Source organism: Rhinolophus sinicus, chromosome 16 (assembly GCF_057876585.1).
Source record: "Rhinolophus sinicus isolate RSI-liver-muscle chromosome 16, RSI-T2T, whole genome shotgun sequence".
Classification (NCBI taxonomy): domain Eukaryota; kingdom Metazoa; phylum Chordata; class Mammalia; order Chiroptera; family Rhinolophidae; genus Rhinolophus; species Rhinolophus sinicus.
The window spans coordinates 178,721,359-178,735,469 of NC_142516.1; the positions used below are offsets into that span (position 1 = coordinate 178,721,359).

Sequence of the window (14,111 nt, forward strand, 5' to 3'; positions counted from 1 at the left end):
TTCTTTCTTTTCTGCCTGCTGTATGGTACATTTTTAGTGCTCTGTGTTTCGTGTTACCATAGAGACAGGAGGTACTCCACAGCCCTGGGAAGAAGAGCAGAAGCAGGTCTTTGAGGAAACAGTCCCTTCTGGCTAGAGAAGCCTGAGGCAGGAATCTATAGCAATCAATGGAAAGAGGGAATTGTGTGTTCCGATCTGACTCTGTGTCCATAGGGTCTCAGGAAGCACAGGCCCAGCCTGTGCTGCATTAAAAATCAGTTGTTTACAGAAACCCATGTTTCAGAGATCTCAGTACAGCCTAGAAACAGTAGCTTAGTGTTTTATTTGCAAGGAAATAAATAACATTGACCTATTCCTGTTACTGTTACTGTTTCCTCATTAAAAGGAAGCAGCTTCTAGGAAGGTTCCTCTTTGCCTGACTTATTTGGCCGATCAAAAGTCTCACCTTTAAAATGCAGATCAATATTTGTCGACTCAGCCCAAACCATCAGAAGTCAAACTGCAGTTTGAGCACAAGGGAGTCTACAACCAGCACTCGGCACCCAAATCGCTGATGCAAATATGCTAGTTCTAGAAATGAACAGTTTATAATTACCCAACATTCTTGGGTACTACTTCCATATTTTAGATACATAACTTAAAGCTTTTAAACATTTCTCTGATTTAATGAATCGTTATATTTCCTACTATATTATTTCAGCTCATACTTGTTAATATTTTATTTTTTTTTATTTAGGAGAAAGCTGCTAAAAGATCTAAAAATAATAGAGGTTTTCCTCTTGACTTTTCCTTCCAGATACATATGTGGTAAGGTTTTATAAGGAAAGAAGGAAGAGAAAAATGAAAATTTTAAGAACAAAATAATGTGAAAAAGAATTTTGAAAGAACAAATGTTATTTTGTAAATTTAAAACCAATTTTTTGTTTTTGGGTTTTCTTGTTTTTTTGTTTTTTTGGAAGGGATAGATCCATACTCAGTTTGTGTTCTGGGTCTTTGTCACAGATCTAGTAGCCTAAGCAGGGAAAGGGTTCAGGGAAATTCAGAATATCTGTTTTCCTAGGTTGTGATCCCAGGGCATAGTATGCAGTATACCTTTGGAGGAAGAAGGCCAGGGGTCTGTAAATCTGAAGAGTAAGGTCCACTGAGGCACTCATTTCCTCAAACGGACAGTAGGAGGCAGTAGCGTACTAGCCTGAACTGCTCTCTTGAAAGTAATGTCTGTGACTCATGCCAGATATTTTTTTTTCCACTCATTTTCTAGAAATACATAAAACCAAAATCTTAGAAGTAGTTTCAGATTTCATAATGAAACTTGGTACCATCAATCCAGCACAAGATAATGCTGCTGGATTATGAATAGAACAATAAAAAAAAAAAGGCAAGTCTGTCAGCTTCTAACGGGCAACTCTGCACCTCAGTTACAATTTCTATAGAAGAATGGCAAGAAATAAAAGTCGATCTCATTTTAGAAAGAAGGCGAGTCATATTAAATAAGTTAGATGCTTCTAATTTTTACTGATTTACTAAAATGTGTACAGAACTGTGAAGAAAAAGTAGAAGAGTCTCTAGATGGTAACCTGGTCTTCCTATGCTTTGATGGCTGGGTAAACATGTCAGAACACAGCAGTAGCGCCGGTAGGCATATCATTATTAGCATTCACCTTGCGTGATTTTTACTTTCATCTTTAGCCATTGTCTATTTTACCATTCACAGAAGCTACATAAATCCAAATTACCTAGGAATGTACAACTGTTCCTTGCTCCTTATGTAAAACAAAATTACAATGAAATGCTCAATTTTGGAACATTGCATTCTTTCACTTGATTGTCTTTTATGTAGCTAAAAAAAGTGATAATGTTGGAAAAACATTTTCCCTCTGTAATAACTGCTTTTATTAATAGGTTATCTTTCATTTATTTACCTAATTTCAATATGGTATGTATTTGGGGATTTTTTTTTTCCTCTGCGTTAGGGATGTTTTTATAACTGCAATTTATTTCCCTGTGTAATTCAAACAGCACATATGTATTTGATATCTAACAATGGTTAGTGTACACTTTGTGATCGTAGAACAAAGCCAGGTTTACTAGTCCACACTACATAGGGAAATAAATTGCCAGGTATGAATACATCCCTAATACTGAGGAAAAGATTCCAAAATATTAGGTTGGTGCAAAAGTAATTGTGGTTTTTGCAATTTCTTTTTTTTTAACCTTTTAAACCGCAGTTATTTTTGCACCAACCTAATATCCATACAAGGCTAGGGCTTGTGATCTTGATTTTGTAACTTTTGCTCTAGCTAAGCAACTACATGACCTGTACCAAATTAGAGAAGTATTTTTAGTAAGCATGGGGAAATGAACAATATTGAGTTCCATTAGGGTATGGATTACTCCAATTTGAACTTTTAAATTTTAACTAAAGTTTTAAAAGTTATGTTTGTCATAATTCCTAAATTTTTAATAATTATTATTCGTTTTTTAGTAGTACAAAATCTAAGTTGAGATGAAGTTACTCATCACAGAGATTTTCTATGAAGATATCCATGTAACAAAAATGTTACGTGTAAATACACTGTTAGAAACTCCAGGTGCTGGGTATGTGCTCTGAGTGCTATAGCCAATAGTCGTATATGTGGCTCCTGAGCTCTTAAAATGTGACTAGTCTGAACTGAGATGTACTGTAAGTATAAAATACATATTTGATTTGGAAGAGGGAGTGCGAATGATGATTTTATTAATATCTGTTTTATTTTGCTTACATGTTGAAATGATAATAGTGGGCCTTTGATTTAAGTAAAATTTCTAAAACTGTTTTCCCAATATTTACTGTGACTTCTAGAAAATTTTGTGTTGCATATTTAGCCCACATTTGTGACTCTCGTTATATTTCTATTGGACAGTTTTACAAATGCTATGTCCTCAAGAGAACAGAAAGTGCAAAAATATACATTATCCAAAAATGATACGATATGTCATCAGTTTATTATTCGGGTAATGTTATTCCAAAGGCTTTTTTGTGTGTTTGTTTTGTTTTTTGGAAAGGATTAATGTAAAGCAGTATGTGAAACAAGGTGGTATAATTAGGCTATGTTAGGTTCAGTCACTCAAGAAATACTGTATTAAACTCTCATTAAGAGGCAGGCGCTACTCTAAGTACAATAAGTCCTCGAATAACATCTTTTGTTCAATATCATTTTATTATAACATTGATGAGAGGAAAAAAAATCAATTCCCGTCCGGGGCCACTGTCTGTGTGGAGTTTGCACCCTCTCCCCATGTCTGTGTGGGTTTTCTCTGGTTTCTCCAGTTTCCTCCCACATCCCAGAGATGTGCGCGGCAGGTGACTTGGCATATCTACATTGTCCCAGTATGAGCAAGTGTGGGCACACACCCTGTGATGGAAGGGCACGTACCCTGTGATGGAAGGGCATGCTGTTCAGACTGGGGCTGCCCGCCTTGTCCCTGAGCTGCCAGGATGGGCTCCGGCCAGCACGACCTTGAACGGAAATAAGCAGTTGGAAGATAATTATCTTCTTTGTTTTTAGTTAGTCTTTCTTAAATGTGTATATAGCTCACATTTATTTTAATGTTTAATATTAGGAGGGTTTAGAGTCTTTAGATAGAAGTTTGGTGATGTTTTTTGTGACTAGAAATATGCTGTAGGAACTTAACTTTTATTTGTATCAGTTAGCCTGCGGTAAAATTGGTTTTGTTATGTATCATTTCAGTTGCAGTGTCCAAGAACTTATCGATGACGTTATGTGAGGACTTACTGTACTTGGGGACACAGCAGTGAATAAAACAGGAAGAGCTCTCCTTTGTGGAGCTTATGTTGTAACAAGTTAGCTGTAGTTAGCTGGATATAAGTTTGTTTCTCTTACTATTGAACCTATTACTACCTTTTAGATGTAGCTTATATATATTTAGTAGCAGGCTGGGGAGAAGTAAAGGAAGATTTCTGTGTATACAGTCATACATAAAATTGTTTGAATTTAAAATGGTCTTTATCACAAACATATCCCAGGATTGAATTCTGTAATGAATAAAAACAGATTGTTTTAAGCAGAGTTTTATTAGGCATATACTGAAAATCAAACTCGCGTACTAAATCTACATGGAAATTTTTTAATGGTTGAATTAAAAAGGCTTCTATGAGCCTATAATTCTATTGTTTTATGGTACTGGATACACTAGTTGGGTTTGGCTCCTCCCGGAATTTTAAAGTACTAAATGCATATGATTTTTCATGTTCATAAGAAAAATGATGAGATCCTATATGTTTCAAGGGCTCAGCGCCTAACATGGTATCTAAATACTCATTGAATTAACTAATGAATTGATTTAACCATAACTTCAAGGAGGAACAATTGAAATTGTGGCTATTTGTCTTGGCAAAGAGAAAATTTGGGGAATGTGTTTTCTGTCTTTAAATAGTTGAAGGGCTGGTGAGTGGGAGAGGAATTAGGCTTAACACAGCCCTCATGGGAAAAATCAGTCAGTCCAGTGAGTAAGATTTCAAGGAAACAATTGTAGAAAAATGTAAGGTAAAACTTTTGGTTATTAGAGCTGTCCAAAAGTAGGCATATATTGCCTTGTACCATTGTGAGGCTATGACGGGAGGTCTTCAAACCTAGGCTGTTCAGCCATTTGACAAGATGCTGAATAAATGGAATTTCAGTGTTGGATCGATGATTCTACAGGTAACTAAGGGTCTTTCCAATCCTGAGTTTGCATGATACTAAGTTAAATGATTCTATGAATCGAAGTGAAATGGACTTGAAATAGCACAAGTTATTCAGAAGGAACATCTGTACCTTGGAAATATCGAACAAATGTTGAGTTAAGAAACATAGAAAGGAAAATACTTGAAAGCACATTAAAAGATACTGCTTAGAAATGGCTTCCGGAAAATATTTAGGTCCTCTAGTATGTATTTAGCTGGTTGTTTTCCAGTATAGCTTCCTAGTCTTTAGCACTAGGGATTGGCCTGCCCTCAGCCCTCCCACAGGTGAGGTGCACTGCACATTTCACAGTGTGTCCATGTGCCCTAATCAGGTGGTCCCAGAGCCGTGCTGGCATAAGGTTTGGATTGGGCTTGTCACTGGCAAAGTCTGTGGCCTTGACAATTCATGGACCTCTTTTAACTTCAATTTCCACATTTATAAAACAGAGTTGTTAGTAACTCTCTTTTAGGGCTATTGGGAAAAAAATTTTTAATGACGTGTAAAGGCTTTATCACGTGTATATATTGTATGTACTTAACAACTATAATATCAAACCATGTTCCTGTGTTATTTCCCCACCCTCTTCCTCATAAGGCACATCAACTTAACAAGTTATTTACTATCTGTCATCTATCAGCTAACAGGCAATTGTATCTTCAGAAATATTTGCTTAATAGCTGCTAAGCCACAGACTAGCCCGAGACAACTGTCAGTAACAGATAGCAGGACTGGTAAACAGATATAATAGTACCTCGGTTTTCGAACGTCTCTGTTGACGAACATTTCAGTTTATGAATGCCATAAACCCGTAAGAAAATGCTGTGGTTTTTTAACATTCCTCAGAAGTCAAACATGTCACATGACTTCTGCTGAGTGCAAGATCCTGAGGCCTAGCTGTCAGCTGTTTTCTAACGTTTCAGAACTCGAACGGTCTTCCAGAACAGATTACGTTCGGAAACCGAGGTACCACTGTACTGTGGTTGTTTTCAGTATGTTAGGATGAAGAGGAAGCTGCTTTGGACTTGAAAGTTTGGTCTGGAAATGTGTTGTATGAAGTAATGGCAGGGTGCTGAGGGATAACTACACTCTCCCGTTAGGGCTGAAGATGCAGGCGTGGGAGTCTCCTTCCTACAGGAGACGGCTGAAGCTGTGAGAGCTCGGTCAAGAGAATGTAGAAAGGACATTAAAGTGGGCCAAGGATGAAATGGCCCATGGAGAGAGGTGTCGTCATGGTTGGGAGTTAGAATAAATTGTCAAAGACAACTAAACATGAATCACCAAAAAGTAGAAGCGTAAGTACGGTAAAGGTTAGCATGCTAACTGGGAGTCTGCGGGCTTGAGTTTCGTCTCTGGCTCTGCTTAAAAGTTTTGTCTGCTTCAACTTTATGTAAAACAAGGTAAATAATACCATGTCACCTCTCTCGCAGGAGTGTTATAAAAATCAAATGAGTAGATGTGTGGGGAAAGTATCTGCAACGTATAGGCATGGATAAGATTCTGTAATTACTTATGACTGCAGCTACCCAGAGTTAGGCCAAACTTCACCCGTCACAGCTCTCTAGAAGACAACGCTTACTTCAGACACTAGCTGCAAGTTTGGGGGTTCCCAGCCCTCCCTCACTTTTGGCCAACTGGCTACAAATGCGGGGGTTTTCCTATGCCCTCAGTTTTGGTCATTTGCTACAATGACTCCTAGAATATAGGAAAGTGCTGTGCTTTCTGCTGCAGCTTTATTCTAGTAAAAGGACCCAAGTCAGAACCAGCCACACATAGGGTGGGGTCTGGGAGGGCCCCAAACCTGAAGTTTCTGTTATCCTCAGAGCTACGTTACCCCCACCCCCCAGCACATCCATGCGTAACAATGCGTATTACCAACCGGGAAAGCTCAGCTGATCCTCAGTGTCCAGCGTTTGTATTGAGGCTTCATTACTTAGGCCTGATCGATGGGCCACGTGATTGATTTCAGTCTCTACCCCCCACCCGCTAGTCACATGGCTGGTCTTTCTGACATAGCCGACCCTCATCCTGAATCCCTCACTACCATAAACTATGGGACCCCCATGAATTGCAAAGACACTCCTATCTGTTGACTCCAAGAGTTTGGAGGCAACCACCCAGAAACCCAGAAAAACACTAACCAAATTATTTATTACACACATTCTGTCAAGTGTTGTAAGAGAACAAGCGGCCTAAGAAAATGACCTTGAGTTCAGGGATTTCGAGGTACCTGATAATTTTGTAGGGAGCAGTTTCAATACAGAGGTATGGATGAAAGCCAGATTAAAATTTGCTAATAATTGGGTAGAAACGTGAGAAAGAGGGAAGCAAATACAGAGAGAGGCATTCAGCTCAAGTAATAGATTGCAAGTCAGAACGGGAAGCAGTTGAATGGAAGGCTTTACATTACTGTTCTCTAGAGGAGAGAGGCTGGACTGGTCCTGGATGTGCCTCTGCTCAGGAGCCTGCATCACCTCCAGTTCCTTCTAGTCCTGTGAACAGTCCGGAAGGCCCAGCACAGGAAATTGCAAAGCGGCAGTGCAGTCTTTGAGCTTTCTCTTAAAGCACAGTGCTACAGAACAAGACTGACGAGAAGTGTGTATATGATGAGTTTTTGCCCCAAAAAAGTTCTAATTGTCAAGTATCTCCTCTCGTCAAAGATATCTTTCATTTATCACCCTCTGCTGTGTCTGTTTTGTTGGAATTGGGGGAGTGATTGTTTTGTTGTTTTCGTTTCTACGTGATTGGTTCCATAAGAATTTCTTGGCACTTCTAAAGGTTTTAACTGTATATAAAATGCCTGTTCATTCTTTTTATCATTTTCATATGCTTTCAGTATAAAAGGTAAAATGAACAGCAAAATGAAGCCGAGGGAAGACAATTATTTACAGCAACAGTGAATCAGCAGTCAGGAAAACCGCAGGGATGTGTGCTGCTGGCGGCCAGCGCTAACTTCCGTTATTGCATAGATTAAAAACATATATTTGTCACACACTTTACTATCATGGAGACCCAGTAGTGCTTTAAAAACTATATTTATGGGTCATTTGTTTCTCTCACCAAAGTCAAGTCATTGCTGGGGTGAAGCAAACAGCTACTTAGTAGGTCAAAGTAATAGTTAAGAGCAAAAGGTAAAGAATTGGAAGGAGAGACCCAATTTCAGGAAGACTGAACAGATGCAGTCGCTTTAGGACACCAGGTTTCTGTATTCTTCCTCCTGGCACAGGCTCACCATTGACCACAGAAGGCAGGAGCTCCATTTTATATTTCATCTGAGAGTCGGCACTTCTAAGAGGCTCGCGCCCATTAGAACCACAGCTTGATGGGAGATCAATACTGATTAAGGGGAATAATGCCTCTTTCTGAACCATGACTGGTAGTTCCCGAAGCAGAGAGGGTTTCCCCAGGGGCCGTCAGCCGGGCCTTAGCATTGCCTTCTGAGCTCAAGAAGCATAACTGTTGGCCAAAACTTTTCCTCATTTGGATGGCAAGTTGCATATGTTTATATTTACATTTTGTCCACAATTTTCCTGGTTTTCTCTGTCTTCTGTGTTATTCAAGAAACAATGGCAATGTTAGCTCAGGATGGTGCTTTTTTTATTTCTTGTGGGTTTTTTTGTTTTGTTTTGTTTTTAGCTTTCTTTGTCATCCAAATCTATAGTCTGCCATAGGTCATGTGCCATGTAGTTTAAAGCTTTTACTCTCATTTTTAAGTCCAGTAAGTTCTCTGCTTTTAAGAGCCATTCAGCTTTTCAACAATTTTCAACTTTTCATTCACTTTCAGAAAAAAAGCTTTGGTGGGACTCCAGAATCAATTTTTATAGTAAGAACCAGAGAAGGAATTAGATTGAAATAAGTGAGTTTTCCCATCTTAAAGGAAAATCGCATGTATTCTCACCCTGTTGATTTCCACAGAAACGTAAACACAAGATGTGTGGCTTGGATTCCCTTGTTGCCCTCGTACTGAGAGTAGCAGCTGGGCCTTGCTGATCTGTGTAGCAATAAGCAATGGCCCTGGATATTGGCAGAAATCCTAAATAGATCATACTTCTCTTCACAGACATCAATGGTATATCTGGGGGGAGGGTGGATGGGGACACAGCGGCCTTAAATTCGATTCCTAAAATAATAGCACAAGCTTCCTCTCTTTGGAGAATAAAACTGTCATTCTACTTTGCCTTAATAATTTTAGTTTCCATTTAAAAATGTGTAAGGATTTGAGTTGATGGGAAGTAGAAAATGCTTCTCTGTTTCTTGATACCCCAGTCTTATCTCTCATTGAAAGAGTCCATGTGTCCACAGTGTGTCATTTTGTATTTGGAACTAATTTCATATGAAAAGGAAGCCCACTGGCCTGAAATTACAATTTAGTTCATTCCTCAGAACACCTATATGGAGCTCTCTCCAACTGACATGGTTGTGACATCTCCCTGATGTTTGAAATGAACCATTTAGAAACTAAGTGCATGTTTTAAGTACAGTAAGTGCATGGAATTTGGGTCTCCAGTTCAGCCGACATGAAGCCACCAGACTTTTAAAAGAATAGTAATGGCAAAAGACACCTGGCCTTTAACCAACATTATTACACAATTCCTACATAAAACTTACTCCCAACGTGGGACCTTCCTCTACCTATAAACGTTTTCTCTAGTTGCAGTGGGACAGGACACTCTTCGTTTATCTGCTTCCCAATGTAAGGTGTTACTCCCTCAGTTGTACAATTTAGATATCCCATGGCAGGGGACCCGCATGGGGCTTTTGGGATGCTGAGAGATGAATGTGAGGGCTGAAGTGAAGAGCTATTACCTAGGAAGTTTTAACAGAGCTAATTCTCGAAGAGGCCCTGTGCGTTTTTAAGAGGGGTTTATGGGAGTTCCCTTCTGATTGCCTCTATGAACGGTGAAATGGGAGTGGAGGAAAACAAGATGGACGTTTGAAATGAGAAGAGAAGGTGTGAAATAGCTGTCTAGGAGAACAGAATTGTGCACAGACTAGGGAACTGTACTGGGATTAAGGCTGTCCTTGATGTTTATCTTCATGAATTTAAGTGAGACCAGAAGAGGAATACACGTGTGACCTGGGACATACTGTGCTAAGGCACTTGACGTAGGTATGCTATCTGCATTTACGAAGTTATTGGGAGAATTAAATGTGTCATAAAGCATTTTGAAGTGTAACTACAGGACATCGTTATAATGAAACTTAGCTTTGAATTACTTAGCACTTTCCCTTGGCAAAAAGCTTTTCAAATTTCCTTAAGACAGCCTTAGCATCTCTAGAGATGGCATTTGGCTTCTGCCACTTACTCAGTAACTATGTCTAAGCAATGACTTAACCTTCTGCTTTTACCTCTCAATCTGTAAAATGAGGGCATTGATATTTAAAGTGTAACAAGTGCTTTATAAGTAAAGGTGCTGTATAAATACAAGCTATTAATAGAATGGTATTTCAGCCCTCACTCATATGGTCATCAGAAAGTCAGAAAGGTCAGAGTTTCTGAGAAAGTCCTAAGCTTTGTGTGGTGATGGCTACCTGGGAAAGCTTTGGAAGAGGAAGGAAAAGACGAGAATCTTGAACTAGGTGTTGCTCTTATTTCCTTTCATTCTCGCAAGTACTCTGTGAGGTGGCTTTTTAGGACCTGAGACTCAAAGAGGTTAAGTAACCTGATAAAGCCAAGTAGGGGAGCATGAATTTCAACACAGGTTTGCCTTAAAATCCCCTCCTTTTTTCATTTTGTCACATGTAGAGCTGGGCCGGATACATGATAGCCATAGGAATTGCACAATAATTGATTGATGTGTTAGAGACCTATATTTTAGCCCATTGAATCTCATCTCCGCCATCAAACATCTGACTGGAGTTGCCCAATAGCAAAATAAGCTGGTTTGTTGGAGAGATCATCACGATGGAGTCTTTTGCAAGAAATCAAATGACAAGAAAAGACAGGAACATCTGGAGGAAGGGACAGTAAGCTGACTCAACATTTGCATTTAGCAACCAATGCAGTTTTCAAACACTTTTGGGGGCAGGAGGGTGGGTGCTCGAAAAATAAAACAAATGGGTGTGGTTGTGGGACCTGCAGGAAATCTGTGTCCACTGTGCCGTTTACTGCAAATGTAGTGTGTACGTCAAAAAAGGGGGAAACAAAAATGCTCTAAGACAAAATCACTGTTCTATTAGATTTTTAGTTTTGAGTAACAATTACCCACCTTGATAGAGAAGGTGATAGAAAAAGTGTATTTATTTTCTTCCAACAGCTAAAAGGTGATCATCCTTCTAAAATTTGTTGAGATTGTCCAAGAAAGTGTGTAAAATGCTCATCCATCACTGGAATGCCCCTGGTGCAGACATGACAGTGCAGTAAATATCTCCAGCAGCCACCTTTTCATGTACAAGCTGTTTTCAGCTGGAATTTTCAGCACTCACATAAAACACACTGTCATGAGTGACTGCTCGTGCTCCAAAGCCATTACTGTTGGGATAATGGAACATCTCTCCGCGAATAACCAAAAAACTTTAAATGTCATGTCAAGTTTGTTGAAGCCATTTTCAAGCCCCCTTCAAGGTGACATAAATACTGAGGGTCTGTGTTTTCAAAGTTTGGCATCTGTGAAAGAGATCACTCATAAGGTTGTGCGATGTGAGATTCAGTTAATTGAAAGAAAACCTAATGTTCTCCGGGAAAGACAATCAGCCAGAGCCCTTTAGTCATTAGCTATTGGAACTCTCTCCTTGGAGCCTTGATAAGTCAGCGTCACTGTCACTTAACCAATAAAAGAAAATGTGTGTGTGTGTACATGTCAGTAGGTATACATATGTGTATATTTGACAATTAAATGATGACATAATTCTGTGTTGCTAGGAAGTTTTAACAATTTGCCTGCCAAGCTCAATATTTCTTTTAGGGGAAATCATTGACTTTCTAAAGTCCAATTAGAAACGTTCCTCCTTAATTTTGTTCAGAAAGGAAATGAATTTCGTTATGAATCAAACTAATGCTTGTCTTGGGTCATAGAGTATGGAAATAATTTCTCTACCCAGATTGTATTTATTTAATTCCTACTTTGCTCCAGGGCTATTTTATACACCAACGTTACAGCAATGTTTAAAACAAAGTTCCTGATGTGTTGGAGCTTATATTCTAATAAAGAGATAGACAGTGTATAAGGAAACACGCATGCGACATGTCTGGTGGTTATGAGTTCTAGGGAGGGAAAGATGAGAGGTAAGGAGACAGTGATGAAAAGAGTGTCATTTTAGATGGACGGTCAGAGAAGACCTCTCTATTTAGATGGCATTTGAGCAGAGACTGAACGAAATACAGAACCAACCTTTAATACTAACCTAGTGATGGGCATTCCAGACATTGAGCAAGAACGAAATCAGTATAAGTGCTAATGAAATTGTTGTCTATTTATATTTTACTTTATTCTTAACCTTTGCATGTTTATTTTAAATCTGCCTCACTCTGTTGAATATTTTTAGTTTCATCTATCTAAGAGAACTTGTTTGTTGAGAATAATTATTTTCAAATTATGTTTGATAATGTGCACAAGTCCTTGCCTATCACAGCAACACATTTTATGTTTCTTCCTTACTGTAGAAAATCAGAAAGCGCAGTTGACAGAAGGGTCACGTTCGCACTACAATATCAATTGCAACTCAACAAGGACTCCAGCCGCCAAGGAGCTTAATTATAATCTAGACACTCATACGTCTACGGGGAGGATCAAGGCAGTTGAGAAGAAGGAAGCCTGCAATGTGGAAAGCAACAAAAAAAAGGAAGTGGGCCTTCTTGGCTCTGTTTCTAAAAACGAATCCATTCCTGAAGTTGAAGCCCTGCTGGCAAGATTGCGAGCTTTGTAAATTAAACTGGTAAAAAATGATTAAGCCAAATATAAACCACGCTTGAAGCTATAACACTTGAAAAAATTGCTTTTTATGTAAGTTACTTTATATAGTTTTAAATTATGATATATATATTAGAAAATAAAGCTAAATACATGATTGCAATGCTTTTCTTATGTACTTGAGGTTTTGACTTATTCAAGATTGTAAAGGGCTTTAATTTTATTTATTTATTTTTTGCCACCTGGTATTCACGTATTTTATATTTGGTGGTTAAATTATAAATAATGCTTTAAAGAGCAGGTAGGTGGCCATGTGTTCAGCAATGTGCCCTTAAGGAAGTACCATCTTTCTAAGTCACTGTTAGTTTTACTATTGTCACCATTAACAAACATAAAAGCTTCAACCTCAGTCTTGCTACATATCCATGTATATTCTTTATATAGGCCCAGATGTCTTCTGAATTGGGATCTACATGCTATTAGCATCGCGTCAAAAACATAAACATCACTATAACAGAGCTGTGAGGAAATGATTGGTAAGCTCATTACCATCATTGTGAATTCGTGTTAATTAGATCCTGTAGGAGACTGTAAGACCATTGAGCACATTTCCACAAATGATGTAATAGGAATGTATGCACTCTCTGTGCAAAATGCACAAGCTTCTGTACAAAGTTGGACATATACAGTATTACAGTGTTACTGAAACTCTTAGCTGAGAGAACATTTTTCCCTCCCAGTAATTATGGCTCTGGGATAAAATTCCCAAGTAACAGATTTTTTGATTTCTGTGAACAAACTTGAAATTTCAGTTCCTTTGATCTGACATTCAATGACTAACAAAAGGTCTGAAGAAGAGTTTCAAGGAAAGTTTTCTGATGCAAATTTTATTTCATCTGGGGCATCAAATTCACTTTGTTAATTCTGTATCAAAGAAAATAAACTTATTACTTGCACTAAATGGAAAAACCGCCTTCTGTTCTTTTTTGCAGTTAGCATGTTCTGTGGTAGACTGTGCTGTGCAGTCTACCTAAATGTCTGTTTTGCTTTATTACCTGCAATAAGTAAGGACTGCTCTTTTACCTCCCGTTAAAATGCAGTTATGTGGAACTCGTCTGGCGAGGTCCACTGCTTTTTATTTCCTTGTTTAAGTTTCCTCCTCCTTTCAGCTCCAACTTAATAAAGTTAATTAATTAGAACTATGAACCAGGCCCTGTTTATAGACTTTGGGGAACAAGAGTGTTATCCATTGCCAGTATAGGAATAAATTATTCTGTGTATTGCTGAAATGTGCATTTTGCCCTCCTGTTGCAATTCCTAATTTCCTGGGGGGAAAAAAATCTTAGAAAATCAAGTAAAGTGAAGGACAGTTAAACATTTAAGCAGACAGAACAGCTAACAGAAAGAAAATAAGTTAAAGAATTCCGACTATTGGTTCTTTACGTGATTTTGCAAAGACTTGGGCTTTTCCGAAACACACCTGAAATTCAGGCAGGTACTTTGGATACGACAGGTGGCAGGTAGATACTCTGGAAAC

General features: G+C 38.5%; 1 protein-coding gene across 2 annotated transcripts in view; it reads left to right on the plus strand.

The window, feature by feature from the left end:
• The window catches only part of DIAPH3 (diaphanous related formin 3), a 437,995-nt gene extending 424,441 nt beyond the window's left edge, over positions 1–13,554 (plus strand). For both annotated transcript variants that reach the window (XM_088792987.1, XM_088792988.1), the window contains one exon: positions 12,328–13,554. In XM_088792987.1, coding sequence (XP_088649113.1) covers positions 12,328–12,590 — 263 coding nt within the window. In that variant the 3' untranslated portion in view covers positions 12,591–13,554. The remainder of the gene's footprint in view (positions 1–12,327) is intronic.
• Positions 13,555–14,111: the final 557 nt, after the last annotated feature.